We start from the raw sequence: 17,386 nt of genomic DNA on the forward strand, positions 1-17,386 counted from the left end.
TAGAGGAAATTCACATCTTCCTTATTGAACCTGGGCCAAGCCAAACATATACTTCTGTTTATTAGTAGCTCTCTAAACCATAAAGCACCTTCAGAGGCTTGTTAATCAATCTGTAATCTCTCTTAGGCTTTTCTCCCCATTTGAGAAGTCCAGTTCCTGCAGAGTCCCCACTGGCAACCAGGAAGGATTCATTCTAGCTTTGCTGGGACCGTAACCCCAGCCGTGGGTTCTGAGGGCACCAAAAGGCCCTCTGCCCTGGAACAATCACACCAGCTCTGCAATTTTGTCTCACACTGGGCCCAGCTGGACTGTCCCTGAGGGCAGTTTATGTGTTTCTGGGGTCAGAGTGGTAATTACCATAATAGCAGCTATCTGAATCCAGCTCTTTCTATGGATCAGGCAACATGGAATACATATGCTGTCCCAGGTGCTCTGTGAGGTAGCTTTGCAAACACTGCATTAGGAGAGATGGGACCTAAATGCTGGATAGAAGGCTGACATCCCAACCCCAGTAATGTCCTATCTGCCTAGAAGATAAAATCCAACTTGGTGTGCCGATTGCTGTCCATCTACCCCGGTCTCAGTGTTTGGGAAGGGAGCCACACAAAGTCCCATTTTCCACAGGGCCATCTTGATACCCTGATGGCCTCTGGGATCTGTACGCTCCATCAGACTCTGTCACTGCTCTTTTACCTAAGAACCATGATGCCATTTCTCATCCAACTTCTCTGGGCCTCAGTTCTCACATCTATTGGATGGGGAAAATGGATCTCCTCCCAATATCTTCAGAGCATCCTTGCAACAATCCAGTGAGATCAGGAATGCAAAAAGCACCTGCACCCATGCTGGTTATCAGTACCGTCTTTCCACCAGGACAGACATGCTATCAGGCCTATGTCTGAGCAATTACTTATTGGTAACTTATACATTGGAAGAAAATAGCACATTAATGAAACTATTGGCTGAATTCTAATGCTGAGTTTCTAGCCCTGACCTTTTTTCTTAGGTTCCAGTCTCAAATTTACAAACTGAAATCTGGAATGACATGCCCAGCACTAACCGTGTTGAAGAAACACTCGGTAAAGCAGCCACTGCAGTCAGAGGGTAAGTCATGTCCACTCCCCCTTTCTCCACCTCCAGGCCAGGACGGAGGCCAGAGGCTTCTCTGAACATGTTAGACTCTTACTAGTATCACATGAAGGTCCCAGCCTAAGAAGAAGCTCTAGGTAATTTTAAATTAGGTGCTAATCTCTCATAGAACACGTTTCTTAATGAGTTGTCCATCAAACACCTGCACTGGAATCTCCAGAGGTGCTTGACACAGTAGCAGATTCCTACAGTCACTGAATCAGAATCACAGAGTGTGGACCTGAGGGGCTGCATTAACCAGCTCAGATGATTTCTCTGCCTTCTAAAAGTTGAGAACCACTGCATTAGAATCACCACTCTCTGCTTTTCTTTACAGTTGCACAGTGAACAGTAGTGATATTTTTACTAAGCATTTAAGAGAGTATAAATGGTAAATTCATTTTTGCAATTTGCAGCATAAATTGTGGGAATGAAGGGCATTAACTAATCTAAGGGTTTTGGAAAAGAGGGTCCATTATCGAAAAAAAATGAAATCTTATTTATCACTATAAATGTATTGTCTTTTCTCCTAAGAGGGATTTTCCTTAAAAGAGCCCACAATGCTTAATTCATTCATGCATGCATTCATTCACTCACTTAGCATCTTTATGTGCCAGATGCTAATGAAATAGATGAACAAGACACAGTCCATGCTTAAAAAAAAAAAATAGGTTTTTGTCTAGTGGAGAAGATAGATGACTAAGTCAAGAAAGTCAATGTCTGTCTTATTACTCACTTTCCCAGATTTTCCCTTTGAATATCCCACCATTTAGTCAAATAGTTCTAGTTTTAATGTGGAGCCCTGGGGCTGGGCCAATTTTCAGCACGAATGGCTTCAACCAGATACTTCCAATTTATCTGATTTATCCTAATGCTACCAACAAGGTCTGTACCTTATCCAAAAAAATGTAGGTGACTTGTTCACTCTGTATATGTTGTTCAGTAAGTGTATGCCCACCAGTGTGGCACTGGACATTCCATTTTGAAGCAAGCCCTGTGTTCTGGAAATTACAGTTGTGGCAGCAAAGTGGGGATTTGAGTGTGTGGATGAGGGTGTTGGGCAAATGGTTGGGTTGAGAATGGAAACCAAGAACCTTGTAAGATCGCAGAGGGTTGGAACAGGGAGAGGGGAGAGAAATACAGTAGAAGGCAGAAGAGAACTAAAGACGAGGGTAAGAAAAAAATAGAGGGGGTGGAGATAAAGAAAGATGAAGGAAGTGGTTCTGAAAGGTGGCCCAAGCCAATGACCCAGGTGGGGGCCCCCTCTGCCTGCCACGCCCTCCCCCACCTCTCGCGAGAGTCGCGCGGGCGCAGTGATCGCGAGTGTTCCCTGCACAGGACAGTGACGGCGGCCGCCGAGGAAGCTGGAGTGGGAAGCTGGTGCCCCCTCCTTCCCTCTCTCTGTGACATCCATCAGAAAGGGCTAGCTTTTGAGCGCACTGAGAGAGGGGGGAAAATAAGCAGAAGTAATTTATTCGGGATCTTTGAGAGGATAATAGCCAATTATTTGTTTATAACACTGGTTAAATTTTCATTAGGCAGATTAATGGAATATCATGTACTGTCAACATTGGACTGAGGGGTGGTCTGTAAGAGATAAACGGGCAAACAGGCGCTGTGTCTCTCTGAGTAAATTAGTTTTTGCTTTCCTGTTTTTCATATGAAAATGGGAAAGGTGGGCAAGGTGTTGCATTTTAAAACAGGTCTCGAGATGGGCCAAATTGGTTAAATATGAAAGCAATCCTGGTAATAAATACATTATAATAACTTAGCATCATGGCCATAATTTTGATTTCATAAAAGTCTGGGATAATGTCGATTTTTAACCTGCTCTCTTAATACACATTTCCTCTCCCTGAACTCAAAGGCTGCTTGCTATGAGGTGAAAACATATTACTTTGGGAGGCCTGATTTGTCTGTGTAATGCGCTGAGCATTACAGCTGGTAAGAGCGAGAGGCTCCCGGGGCTTTCTTGTGAGTTCAGGTCTTGTCATCCTGGATGGCAGGAGCCGGGAGTGCTGGGAGCAGGAGCAGAATTCCCAGGGCCCGGCAGGCAGGGAGAATTGCTTATTGCTCTGGAGGTGGACTTGGAAAGCACATGCTCGGAGATTTATTTGATGGCAAATCTCTGGTGAGAGTAGAAGTCCTAAACGGGCTGGACTCTGAATCTTGACATTACTCCATGCAAGAATTAGTGGATAAAACTTTAGAATAAAAATTCTATTAGCAAGTTGCAATCACACACAGAAATGAGCCATTTCAATGAGAACAGATATTCTGCAGTTATAAAAAAAGAAAAAGTAATTGGTAATTAGAAATTTTTAGTTTAATTGGTATTAGGGAGTCATTAAAGTTCCCACATAAAGAAGGCAACTAAGAGTTTTCCTTTGCAACTCCACTCTGGATTTAAAAACACATCACTACTTAGGAAGAGAGAATGTAATTTCTCTCCTAAAGAAAAGAAGAGAGGGAGGGAAGGAGAGTTAGAGGAAGAGATGGAAGAAAGAGATAGGGAAGGAAGGAAAGAAGCAAAAAGTGGGAGGGAGAGGGAAGGGAAGGGAAAGGAAGGGAAAGGGGAGGAGGAAAAGCACTTTTGCAGTGCTTTAGAAAAATCAACCAAATGAGAACTATTGTTCTTTTTGTAAAATGCCAAAATTTGTAGCAGACGTGTCCAATAAAATCTCTTTCAAAAGAGTAAGGCACACAGCAAGTTTCTTTGAGCCATTTTATTAAGTTTTTTGCTGGTAACTCTTTGAAAATAATTCTAAGCCCTGAAATAATTTCCAGCAATAGCTGGTTATAAAAGTACATTATAGGAGAGGCGGGGCAAGATGGCAGACTGGTGAGCTGTATGTTTTAGTTACTCCTCCAGGAAAGTAGGTAAAAAGCCAGGAACTGCGTGGACTGGACACCACAGAGCAATCTGTCTTTGGGCATACTTCATACAACACTCATGAAAACGTGGAACTGCTGAGATCAGCGAAATCTGTAAGTTTTTGCGGCCAGGGGACCCGCGCCCCTCCCTGCCAGGCTCAGTCCCGGGGGAGGAGGGGCTGTCAGCTCCAGGAAGGAGAAGGGAGAATTGCAGTGGCTGCTCTCATCGGAAACTCATTCTACTGATTCAAACTCCAACCATAGATAGACTGAGGCCAGACACCAGAGACTCTGAGAGCAGCCAGCCCAGCAGAGAGGAGACGGGCATAGAAGGAAAACAACACGAGAAGCTCCAAAGTAAAAGCAGAGGATTTTTGGAGTTCTGGTGAACACAGAAAGGGGAAGGGCGGAGATCAGGCCTTGAGGCGCATATGCAAATCCCAAAGCAAGGCTGATCTCTCTGCCCAGGGCACCTTTCCTTAATGGCCCTGGTTGCTTTGTCTATTAGCATTTCAATAACCCATTAGATCTCTGAGGAGGGCCGTTTTTTTTTTTTTTTTTTTTTTTTTTTTAAATCCTTTTTGCTTTTTCTAAAACAATTACTCTAAGAAGCTCAATACAGAAAGCTTCAAAGAATTGAAATTTGGGCACGTCAAGTCAAGAGCAGAACTAAGAGAGCTCTGAGACAAAAGGCAATAATCCAGTGGCTGAGAAAATTCACTAAACAACACAACTTCCCAAGAAAAGGGGGGCGTCCGCTCACAGCCACCATCCTGGTGGACAGGAAACACTCCTGCCCATCGCCAGCCCCATAGCCCAGAGCTGCCCCAGACAACCCAGTGTGACGGAAGTGCTTCAAATAACAGGCACACACCACAAAACTGGGCGTGGACATTAGCCTTCCCTGCAACCTCAGCTGAATGTCCCAGAGCTGGGAAGGGGGAGCAGTGTGAATTAACAGAGCCCCATTCAGCCATCATTTGAGCAGACTGGGAGCCTCCCAACACAGCCCAGCAGCCCAGAACTGCCCTGGGGGGACGGCACTCACCTGTGACATAGCACAGTCATCCCTCAACAGAGGACCCGGGGTGCACAGCCTGGAAGAGGGGCCCACTTGCAAGTCTCAGGAGCCATACGCCAATACCAAAGACTTGTGGGTCAGTGGCAGAGACAAACTGTGGCAGGACTGAACTGAAGGATTAGACTATTGCAGTAGCTTTAAAACTCTAGGATCATCAGGGAGATTTGATTGTTAGGGCCACCCCCCCTCCCCGACTGCCCAGAAACACGCCCCACATACAGGGCAGGCAACACCAACTACACACGCAAGCTTGGGACACCAATTGGGCCCCACAAGACTCACTCCCCCACTCACCAAAAAGGCTAAGCGGGGGAGATCTGGCTTGTGGAGAACAGGTGGCTCGTGGACGCCACCTGCTGGTTAGTTAGAGAAAGTGTACTCCACGAAGCTGTAGATCTGATAAATTAGAGATAAGGACTTCAACTGGTCTACAAACCCTAAAAGAACCCTATCAAGGACAGCAAATGCCACGAGGCCAAAAACAACAGAAAATTATAAAGCATATGAAAAAACCAGACGATATGGATAACCCAAGCCCAAGCACCCAAATCAAAAGACCAGAAGAGACACACCTAGAGCAGCTACTCAAAGAACTAAAGATGAACAATGAGACCCTAGTACGGGATATGAAGGAAATCAAGAAGACCCTAGAAGAGCATAAAGAAGACATTGCAAGACTAAATAAAAAAATGGATGATCTTATGGAAATTAAAGAAACTGTTGACCAAATTAAAAGATTCTGGACACTCATAGTACAAGACTAGAGGAAGTTGAACAACGAATCAGTGACCTGGAAGATGACAGAATGGAAAATGAAAGCATAAAAGAAAGAATGGGGAAAAAAATTGAAAAACTCGAAATGGACCTCAGGGATATGATAGATGATATGAAACGTCCGAATATAAGACTCATTGGTGTCCCAGAAGGGGAAGAAAAGGATAAAGGTCTAGGAAGAGTATTCAAAGAAATTGTTGGGGAAAACTTCCCAAATCTTCTAAACAACATAAATACACAAATCATAAATGCTCAGCGAACTCCAAATAGAATAAATCCAAAAAAAACCCACTCCGAGACATATACTGATCACACTGTCAAACATAGAAGAGAAGGAGCAAGTTCTGAAAGCAGCAAGAGAAAAGCAATTCACCACATACAAAGGAAACAGCATAAGACTAAGTAGTGACTACTCAGCAGCCACCATGGAGGCGAGAAGGCAATGGCACGATATATTTAAAATTCTGAGAGAGAGGAATTTCCAGCCAAGAATACTTTATCCAGCAAAGCTCTCCTTCAAATTTGAGGGAGAGCTTAAATTTTTCACAGACAAAGAAATGCTGAGAGAATTTGCTAACAAGAGACCTGCCCTACTGGAGATACTAAAGGGAGCCCTACAGACAGAGAAACAAAGACAGGACAGAGAGACTTGGAGAAAGGTTCAGTACTAAAGAGATTCGGTATGGGTACAATAAAGGATATTAATAGAGAGAGGGAAAAATATGGCAAACATAATCCAAAGGATAAGATGGCCGATTCAAGAAATGCCTTCACGGTTTTAACGTTGAATGTAAATGGATTAAACTCCCCAATTAAAAGATACAGATTCGCAGAATGGATCAAAAAAATGAACCATCAATATGTTGCATACAAGAGACTCATCTTAGACACAGGGACACAAAGAAACTGAAAGTGAAAGGATGGAAAAAAATATTTCATGCAAGCTACAGCCAAAAGAAAGCAGGTGTAGCAATATTAATCTCAGATAAAATAGACTTCAAATGCAGGGATGTTTTGAGAGACAAAGAAGGCCACTACATACTAATAAAAGGGGCAATTCAGCAAGAAGAAATAACAATCGTAAATGTCTATGCACCCAATCAAGGTGCCACAAAATACATGAGAGAAACATTGGCAAAACTAAAGGAAGCAATTGATGTTTCCACAATAATTGTGGGAGACTTCAACACATCACTCTCTCCTATAGATAGATCAACCAGACAGAAGACCAATAAGGAAATTGAAAACCTAAACAATCTGATAAATGAATTAGATTTAACAGACATCTACAGGACATTACATCCCAAATCACCAGGATACACATACTTTTCTAGTGCTCACGGAACTTTCTCCAGAATAGATCATATGCTGGGACATAAAACAAGCCTCAATAAATTTAAAAAGATTGAAATTATTCAAAGCACATTCTCTGACCACAATGGAATACAATTAGAAGTCAATAACCATCAGAGACTTAGAAAATTCACAAATACCTGGAGGTTAAACAACACACTCCTAAACAATCAGTGGGTTAAAGAAGAAATAGCAAGAGAAATTGCTAAATATATAGAGACGAATGAAAATGAGAACACAACATACCAAAACCTATGGGATGCAGCAAAAGCAGTGCTAAGGGGGAAATTTATAGCACTAAACGCATATATTAAAAAGGAAGAAAGAGCCAAAATCAAAGAACTAATGGATCAACTGAAGAAGCTAGAAAATGAACAGCAAACCAATCCTAAACCAAGTAGAAGAAAAGAAATAACAAGGATTAAAGCAGAAATAAATGACATAGAGAACAAAAAAACAATAGAAAGGATAAATATCACCAAAAGTTGGTTCTTTGAGAAGATCAACAAGATTGACAAGCCCCTAGCTAGACTGACAAAATCAAAAAGAGAGAAGACCCATATAAACAAAATAATGAATGAAAAAGGTGACATAACTGCAGATCCTGAAGAAATTAAAAAATTATAAGAGGATATTATGAACAACTGTATGGCAACAAACTGGATAATGTAGAAGAAATGGACAATTTCCTGGAAACATATGAACAACCTAGACTGACCAGAGAAGAAATAGAAGACCTCAACCAACCCATCACAAGCAAAGAGATCCAATCAGTCATCAAAAATCTTCCCACAAATAAATGCCCAGGGCCAGATGGCTTCACAGGGGAATTCTACCAAACTTTCCAGAAAGAACTGACACCAATCTTACTCAAACTCTTTCAAAACATTGAAAAAAATGGAACACTACCTAACTCATTTTATGAAGCTAACATCAATCTAATACCAAAACCAGGCAAAGATGCTACAAAAAAGGAAAACTACCGGCCAATCTCCCTAATGAATATAGATGCAAAAATCCTCAACAAAATACTTGCAAATCGAATCCAAAGACACATTAAAAAAATCATACACCATGACCAAGTGGGGTTCATTCCAGGCATGCAAGGATGGTTCAACATCAGAAAAACAATCAATGTATTACAACACATTAAAAACTCGAAAGGGAAAAATCAATTGATCATCTCAATAGATGCTGAAAAAGCATTTGACAAAATCCAACATCCCTTTTTGATAAAAACACTTCAAAAGGTAGGAATTGAAGGAAACTTCCTCAACATGATAAAGAGCATATATGAAAAACCCACAGCCAGCATAGTACTCAATGGTGAGAGACTGAAAGCCTTCCCTCTAAGATCAGGAACAAGACAAGGATGCCCGCTGTCACCACTGTTATTCAACATTGTGCTGGAAGTGCTAGCCAGGGCAATCCGGCAAGACAAAGAAATAAAAGGCATCCAAATTGGAAAAGAAGAAGTAAAACTGTCATTGTTTGCAGATGATATGATCTTATATCTAGAAAACCCTGAGAAATCAACGATACACCTACTAGAGCTAATAAACAAATTTAGCAAAGTAGCGGGATACAAGATTAATGCACATAAGTCAGTAATGTTTCTATATGCTAGAAATGAACAAACTGAAGAGACACTCAAGAAAAAGATACCATTTTCAATAGCAACTAAAAAAATCAAGTACCTAGGAATCAACTTAACCAAAGATGTAAAAGACCTATACAAAGAAAACTACATAACTCTACTAAAAGAAATAGAAGGGGACCTTAAAAGATGGAAAAATATTCCATGTTCATGGATAGGAAGGCTAAATGTCATTAAGATGTCAATTCTACCCAAACTCATCTACAGATTCAATGCAATCCCAATCAAAATTCCAACAACCTACTTTGCAGACTTGGAAAAGCTAGTTATCAAATTTATTTGGAAAGGGAAGATGCCTCGAATTGCTAAAGACACTCTAAAAAAGAAAAACGAAGTGGGAGGACTTACACTCCCTGACTTTGAAGCTTATTATAAAGCCACAGTTGCCAAGACAGCATGGTACTGGCACAAAGATAGACATATAGATCAATGGAATCGAATTGAGAATTCAGAGATAGACCCTCAGATCTATGGCCGACTGATCTTTGATAAGGCCCCCAAAGTCACCGAACTGAGCCATAATGGTCTTTTCAACAAATGGGGCTGGGAGAGTTGGATATCCATATCCAAAAGAATGAAAGAGGACCCCTACCTCACCCCCTACACAAAAATTAACTCAAAATGGACCAAAGATCTCAATATAAAAGAAAGTACCATAAAACTCCTAGAAGATAATGTAGGAAAACATCTTCAAGACCTTGTATTAGGAGGCCACTTCCTAGACTTTACACCCAAAGCACAAGCAACAAAAGAGAAAATAGATAAATGGGAACTCCTCAAGCTTAGAAGTTTCTGCACCTCAAAGGAATTTCTCAAAAAGGTAAAGAGGCAGCCAACTCAATGGGAAAAAATTTTTGGAAACCATGTATCTGACAAAAGACTGATATCTTGCATATACAAAGAAATCCTACAACTCAACGACAATAGTACAGACAGCCCAATTATAAAATGGGCAAAAGATATGAAAAGACAGTTCTCTGAAGAGGAAATACAAATGACCAAGAAACACATGAAAAAATGTTCAGCTTCACTAGCTATTAGAGAGATGCAAATTAAGACCACAATGAGATACCATCTAACACCGGTTAGAATGGCTGCCATTAAACAAACAGGAAACTACAAATGCTGGAGGGGATGTGGAGAAATTGGAACTCTTATTCATTGTTGGTGGGACTGTATAATGGTTCAGCCACTCTGGAAGTCAGTCTGGCAGTTCCTTAGAAAACTAGATATAGAGCTACCATTCGATCCAGCGATTGCACTCCTCGGTATATACCCGGAAGATCGGAAAGCAGTGACACGAACAGATATCTGCACGCCAATGTTCATAGCAGCATTATTCACAATTGCCAAGAGATGGAAACAACCCAAATGTCCTTCAACAGATGAGTGGATAAATAAAATGTGGTATATACACACGATGGAATACTACGCGGCAGTAAGAAGGAACGATCTGGTGAAACATATGACAACATGGATGAACCTTGAAGACATAATGCTGAGCGAAATAAGCCAGGCACAAAAAGAGAAATATTATATGCTACCACTAATGTGAACTTTGAAAAATGTAAAACAAATGGTTTATAATGTAGAATGTAGGGGAACTAGCAGTAGAGAGCAATTAAGGAAGGGGGAACAATAATCCAAGAAGAACAGATAAGCTATTTAACGTTCTGGGGATGCCCAGAAATGACTATGGTCTGTTAATTTCTGATGGTTGTAGTAAGAACAAGTTCACTGAAATGTTGCTATATTATGTAACTTTCTTGGGGTAAAGTAGGAACATGTTGGAAGTTAAGCAGTTATCTTAGGTTAGTTGTCTTTTTCTTACTCCCTTGCTATGGTCTCTTTGAAATGCTCTTTTATTGTATGTTTGTTTTCTTTTTAACTTTTTTTTTCATACAGGTGATTTGAAAAAAGAAGGGAAAGTTAAAAAAAAAAAAAAAAGACAAACAAGGGAAAAAAAAAAAAAAAAAAGATGTAGTGCCCCCTTGAGGAGCCTGTGGAGAATGCAGGGGTATTCGCCTACCCCACCTCCATGGTTGCTAACATGACCACAGACATAGGGGACTGGTGGTTTGATGGGTTGAGCCCTCTACCATAAGTTTTACCCTTGGGAAGACGGTTGCTGCAAAGGAGAGGCTAGGCCTCCCTGTATTTGTGCCTAAGAGTCTCCTCCTGAATGCCTCTTTGTTGCTCAGATGTGGCCCTCTCTCTCTGGCTAAGCCAACTTGAAAGGTGAAATCACTGCCCTCCCCCCTACGTGGGATCAGACACCCAGGGAAGTGAATCTCCCTGGCAACGTGGAATATGACTCCCAGGGAGGAATGTAGACCCGGCACCGTGGGACGGAGAACATCTTCTTGACCAAAAGGGGGATGTGAAAGGAAATGAAATAAGCTTCAGTGGCAGAGAGATTCCAAAAGGAGCCGAGAGGTCACTCTGGTGGGCACTCTTATGCACACTTTAGACAACCCTTTTTAGGTTCTAAAGAATTGGGGTAGCTGGTGGTGGATACCTGAAACTATCAAACTACAACCCAGAACCCATGAATCTCGAAGACAGTTGTATAAAAATGTAGCTTATGAGGGGTGACAATGGGATTGGGAAAGCCATAAGGACCAAACACCACTTTGTCTAGTTTATGGATGGATGTGTAGAAAAGTAGGGGAAGGAAACAAACAGACAAAGGTACCCAGTGTTCTTTTTTACTTCAATTGCTCTTTTTCACTCTAATTATTATTCTTGTTATTTTTGTGTGTGTGCTAATGAAGGTGTCAGGGATTGATTTAGGTGATGAATGTACAACTATGTAATGGTACTGTAAACAATCGAAAGTACAATTTGTTTTGTATGACTGCGTGGTATGTGAATATATCTCAATAAAATGATTAAAAAAAAAAAAAAAAAAAGTACATTATAAATAAGAAAATTGACATAGCTGCCCCTATACTTGTCAGTTTCGAGGGGCCCATTTCCCCAGTCCTGTGACAGATAAGGTCCTCTCCCCTACTGCTCATGTCTAGGGAGGAGGAGAAAATGGAGGACAAGTGCCACTGGTTCTGCTGGTTCTGCCTTACCCTTGTTCTTGTTCCCTCTTGTCCTCGTAACAGGATGGGATTGGATGAGGCTGACGAGGCTGTGGAGAGAGCTGGGGGATGGGGGGAGCCTATAGGGAAGGTTGGGGTGTGTACACTTCCATGCAGCCCATATCCATGGTTAGTCATGGATTCCAGGCCAGAAAACACCAAGGGGACACACGTTGCTCGGGGAAAAATTGCTCAGAAATAGGGGGAAGTCATCAATTGAAGATCACATTTACCTGCAGACTCTACAAAGTGGTGAGGGTCCTTTCGTGGCTGCTGACCAGGATAATGACCTTCTAAAGCCCTTAACAGACACCCTCCTTCAGCATCCAACATCTACATGTTACAGACAAATCTTCTCACCAGAGTGTGCTGGACACAAATGCTCCCATAGCTGGGCAACTTTGGGCAGAAATATGACAGCATTTATGAGGAGTTCAGTCTGAGGGAAAGCTGGGTCAGGGGTCATTTTTAAATCACGAAGCACTTCAAACAAGCACAGACTTTAGGTACAACACCCGTGAACCTCAGTATAAAACTGGCCTCAATCTGGGCCGCCAGAGTCCCTTTTAAGGATCCAAAACCCTTTTTGGGGGGGTTCACAATGGGTCCCCCAAAGGTAGGATTCTGTGCTGCAGGGATGAGCATTGAAGAGCTGTTTCTGAGCGAAATGCAGTGCTGGGCTTTCCTAATTTGAAATATGAAAGATATTCTCCGGGCTATTACATCCTTTTAGTGAAGGCAATTCACATTCTTTTGGTGGTTTATCCTACTTATAGTGATCAAATCGTAGAGTCAGAACTTCTAATGCAAACCACTTTTACAGCTGTAATTGGATCTAAGGCAAATGCAACCACCGAGTGGCCTAAAATTCCCTGGCAATGTTCAATCAGGATATGATATTGCTTATGAAAATGATATCTTACTATTGATACTTCTCCCAAGAGCAGCACAAATTAGAGACATACTTGGGTGATTCTGAGGCCCGGGAGACAGCAGGAGAGAATGCCACTGTAAAAGCAGGGATCCTCAGATATAGTATGATGCACATTTCATTGTGGTCATTTAATGGAAACCCTATGAGAGTCTTCTGCTGGGTCTAGGGGTAAAAGGAGTTCTAACATTTAGGGAACCACATGAAATGTGGTTCTTAAAAAAAATTCAAGAACTGATAATGCGAACGGCATCTGAAAGCAGGCTTTGGGGGTCTATGGGATATATGGTCACAAAGTGGAAACACATGGACTTTCCCCACTGCATCCACCCACACAGGACCCTGCTCTAAGTGAACATGCACACACACACATATATGCATGCACAATGCACACTGCTGCACACACACACTCCAAAACAGGAACTTGCATACAATTTCTAAAAGTGCAGAATGCTGATCCCTCTCAAAGAATGGCCTTAGCTACCAAGGAGAGCTCTAACACCAACACAAGTAGCAGGTGTGACTCTCAGTCCACAGATTTGAGTGTGCAAAGAAACACATTTACTAATTAACTTATTTATATTTCATATATTTTAAATTTGCATCTTATGGTTTCTATATTCTCCGTAATTTCTGACTCTTCACACACTCCCTATTTCACTGCCCACCCCCCCACTCCCACCCCCAGAATTGTGCTATGGTTTCAGGATAGTATGCAGTGAATGAGGGAGACGTGGGGCATCTGGTCTCCCTGTCATCTGGCTACAAAAGTTACAACTAAGACATCTATTGTCCCTTCCTGGGTGGTTCTTTATGGCCTGGGAGATCTCTGTTGCCTCCATGTCATCCTTGGGACACAGGAAATCTTGCCAGGTTGCTTTCGCTCCTCTTTGCCTAGATACACCCTATAGCCACTGCTCTCTGGGGTTTTGCTGTCTCATAAGAGGCATTGCCAGGAAAGGGGAGCTTATCCCTACTGCCTCAGTTTCCCCATCTGCACAATGGGGATAATAATAACTATAGTAAGCACTCAATAAATATTTGCATTTAAAAACACTGTTATTAAGAAATAAGTTTGAACAGCCATAGCTTGAGGCAAAAACATCCAGCATCATCAGGTTCCCTGAATCATTGATGCCATGGGGATCACATCCTTTCTATTCAAATTACATCACTGGCATTTCTAGAAGTAATGGGGTCCACTTACTATAAATTCCTGGATGCTGCTATGGTCTTCTTTCATGACTATTTTTAAAATTGCTACTGAATTATATTATGTATACTACACAGAAAAGTGAAATAAATGTACAACTTGGACACGCTCATGGAACCAACACCCAGAATAAGAAACAGAATATAAATGTCCCCCAAAAGTCCTTCTCATGCTCCTGATCAGTCAGTGCCCACCTTCCAAGGGGAACCACTGTACTGACTTCAACCAACATAGATTAGTCAGCCTTTCTACTTTATATACATGGAATCATATGCCATGCACTTTTTGTGTCTGGCTTCATTCACTCTATATTATTTTTGTGAATTTTAACTATAGTCTGCGTGGACTTTAGACCATTCATCCTCATTGCAGTATAGTACTCCAGTATATAAATATATCTCAGTGGGCTTTTTTTTCATTCAGGGCACTTATAAATGACAGCACTTGAGCGTGGTGTTTCTACCTCCACTTGGGGGCCCCGTCATCATTTTGTAGACATCTGATTGTTTGGATGACTCTGGGGGTGTGGGGCTTGATGAGCTAAAAATATTTACTTGCCAATTTCAATTCCTTGAAAACATTATTGCATCGGCACCAGTCCTCATGGTGTGTTCCTGAGCTTTGCCAGGTAAAGTGCCTTCCTTGTTCTCGGAGCTTCCATGTGTCATTTAAGCCTCACAGAATCCTGTGCCATAGCTAATCATTTATTCTTCTTTTAACTCATTTATGGAATGTCTGCTATGGGCCAGGCATTGGAGCTACACAGCCCCTACCCTTGCAGAGCTCACTGTTAGATGGGTCAGATGCAGAGGGATAAATAGGTGCCTATTTATCTGGAAGAAAGGCAAGCAAGGGGTCATGGGGGACCATGAAGTGGTGTGGAAACAGAAGAGGATTCCTGGAAACAAAAAGTATTATTTTCCCCATTCCCAATTCTTGTCTGTGACCACAGATCTAAGAAAGCTGGAGCAAGAATTCAAACCCAGGTCTGCCTCACCCCAAAGCAAGTTCTGCTTGTCTCTTCCTTGTGTGCCATGAGCTACTGGGAAGAGTCATTCTCTTCCAGCTCCTCCTTACCCATTGGCAGAGACGAGGAGTGGGACATTGGAAGGAAAAAGTAGTTCCAGGAGGGGTGAGAACAGAGCCTTTGTGAATACAAGGAGGCAAAGGAGAGACTGAACAGAGATGGAGCCCTGAGTTTTTATAAATCCCCATCCTTTCTCATTGTGAAAATCAGAAGGAGGGTGAGGATCGTAAAAGCATATCATTGGAACTGAAGTTCCACAGGGTACTTTAGATAAAATTGTAGAAGTGATGATGGCAAATTCCTCTACACTGTTTAGAACCAGAAATGGGAAAGGGGGAGGACAAGTTTTTTGTTGGATCACCCTAACACTTATAGTCTTCATTGCTTTTGTTCTCTGACTTTAGAAATAACCCAGTTCTCATCAGAAAAATGTCAAGCAACAAAGTAAAGTGAAAAACAGAGTAAAAGTCCCGAAAACGCCACCTCCTACCTTAGAAATAACCACTGTTAACAGTTTGGTCATCTTGAGTCTTTGTGATTTTGTGTGTTGTGTGTACATGTTTGTGTGGTGTGTGTGTGTGTGTGTGTGTGTGTGTATGTATATATATATACACATATACACAAACACACACGCACACACATACATACATATATACTTAGACATATATGCACATATGCAAAAACCCAACACTCGTGTGTGTGTGTGTGTGTGTGTGTGTGTGTGTGTGCGTGTGTGTGTATGCATGTGTGTATGTCTTGGTCAATAAAGCAAAAACAGTATCCTATGTATGTTTCAAACCATGGTGTCTGAATCACAGAAAGCATGGAGCTGTCAGTGGTCTCAAACCCCATAGGTGATGTCATGGAGACGATAATCTCCAAATTGCCTCTAATCCTGTAATGGTTTCCAAATGACATATTACACCACACATGACAGCCCAATTTACTAATACCACCATTTTCATGTATGCAAAGGATGGTTAGTTTTTCAGCTCTGCAATGAGATGAATACACAGCTACAAATTAACTGGCAATTTCAGCGCAATACGAGGAAACAGCCATTCTTATTACATTTCAAAGAAAACCATAACCAAACAACCACAGTGAAAGCCGAGTGTCATCCAAGCATACTTGTCAATCAGCACAGCAAATGCATCTCCAGGGCCTCAGGCTAGTCTCTGAAGGAGGAAAACCCTCATGGTTCTTCATTTAATCAAGAGGCCAACAAGGACACACAAGCATCAGAATTCCAAGATTCCAAAGGGAGAGAATAAAGACCTTCTGTGCTAAATTTTTCCAATTCTGATAATTAAAATAAAAGAGGTTGGGGAAAAATCTTCTAATTATGTCACTTTTGGAGCCAGGCCTATGTAGTTTTTCTTTGATGGGACTTTCAGATGATCTATTCCATGCAAAGCCCAGAGAGGAAAGACTCACAAATGGTGAGGCAGAGCTCAGTCTCAAGCCCATGACCCTGGACATACAGCACGAGCAGAGGTTGCCACGAATGGTTGAGAGCCAGCCACTAAATTTTGAGAAGAAAGGAAAATGATCCTCAAGAGCAAAACAGCTCCTCTCAAACCGTCCTCCATTCTGTGAGCATAGGATGGCTCCCTGCTGGCTTTTACCAATGTCCCTTTGTCTTCCTGTTCCAATGAACAAATCTCCAATGACTGCTTCAACATACTTCCCCTTCAGGTTTCCAGTTTTCCAAGCATTTTTCCCTTTTGCCTTCATTTTTCTCACCTCTTATGGATCCTCCCCAAAGCCTCCCCTTTTGTAGTCCCCAAGAAGACCTGACCATCCCTTCTCCATGCCCTGCTTGATCCGAATGTGGGACCTTCCAGATATGGCACCTTCAATATATGCCTGTCTCTTCTAGCAGATGGCGAGCTCCCTAAGAGCAGGGGCTGTGTTTTACTTGTCTCTTTATTCACACAATTCCTGGTATATGGGAGACACTTATTTGAATGGTTGATGGAGAGTAAATGAATGAATAAATGAACAAAGGAACTAATCCCACATTCCATTTACGTGTCCTGGCCTGATTCAAAGTCAGGTGGAAACACATGCATTTTTTTAACTGTCTACTCTAGAACCTTCTTCTTTCTCTTAAAAGAATTCCAGGAGCATGTTACAGGGAATTGGACCCTTCAGACTTCAACAGGCTCTCCTCCCCTACAAAAATATGGTGGCCCTCTGGTTGCAATGAAGAGCTGTATTCTTTGCACAGTGAATGTATAAAAATAGATTGAAAGT

General features: G+C 41.8%; 1 protein-coding gene across 1 annotated transcript in view; it reads left to right on the forward strand.

Moving 5' to 3' along the window:
* Positions 1-2,371: 2,371 nt before the first annotated feature.
* Positions 2,372-17,386, forward strand: part of LOC119509838 (transmembrane protease serine 13-like) — a 139,740-nt gene continuing 124,725 nt past the window's right edge. Inside the window, exon 1 of the mRNA XM_037803874.1 lies at positions 2,372-2,497. Coding sequence (XP_037659802.1) covers positions 2,372-2,497 — 126 coding nt within the window. The remainder of the gene's footprint in view (positions 2,498-17,386) is intronic.

Source organism: Choloepus didactylus, chromosome 15 (assembly GCF_015220235.1).
Source record: "Choloepus didactylus isolate mChoDid1 chromosome 15, mChoDid1.pri, whole genome shotgun sequence".
Taxonomy (NCBI): Eukaryota; Metazoa; Chordata; class Mammalia; order Pilosa; family Megalonychidae; genus Choloepus; species Choloepus didactylus.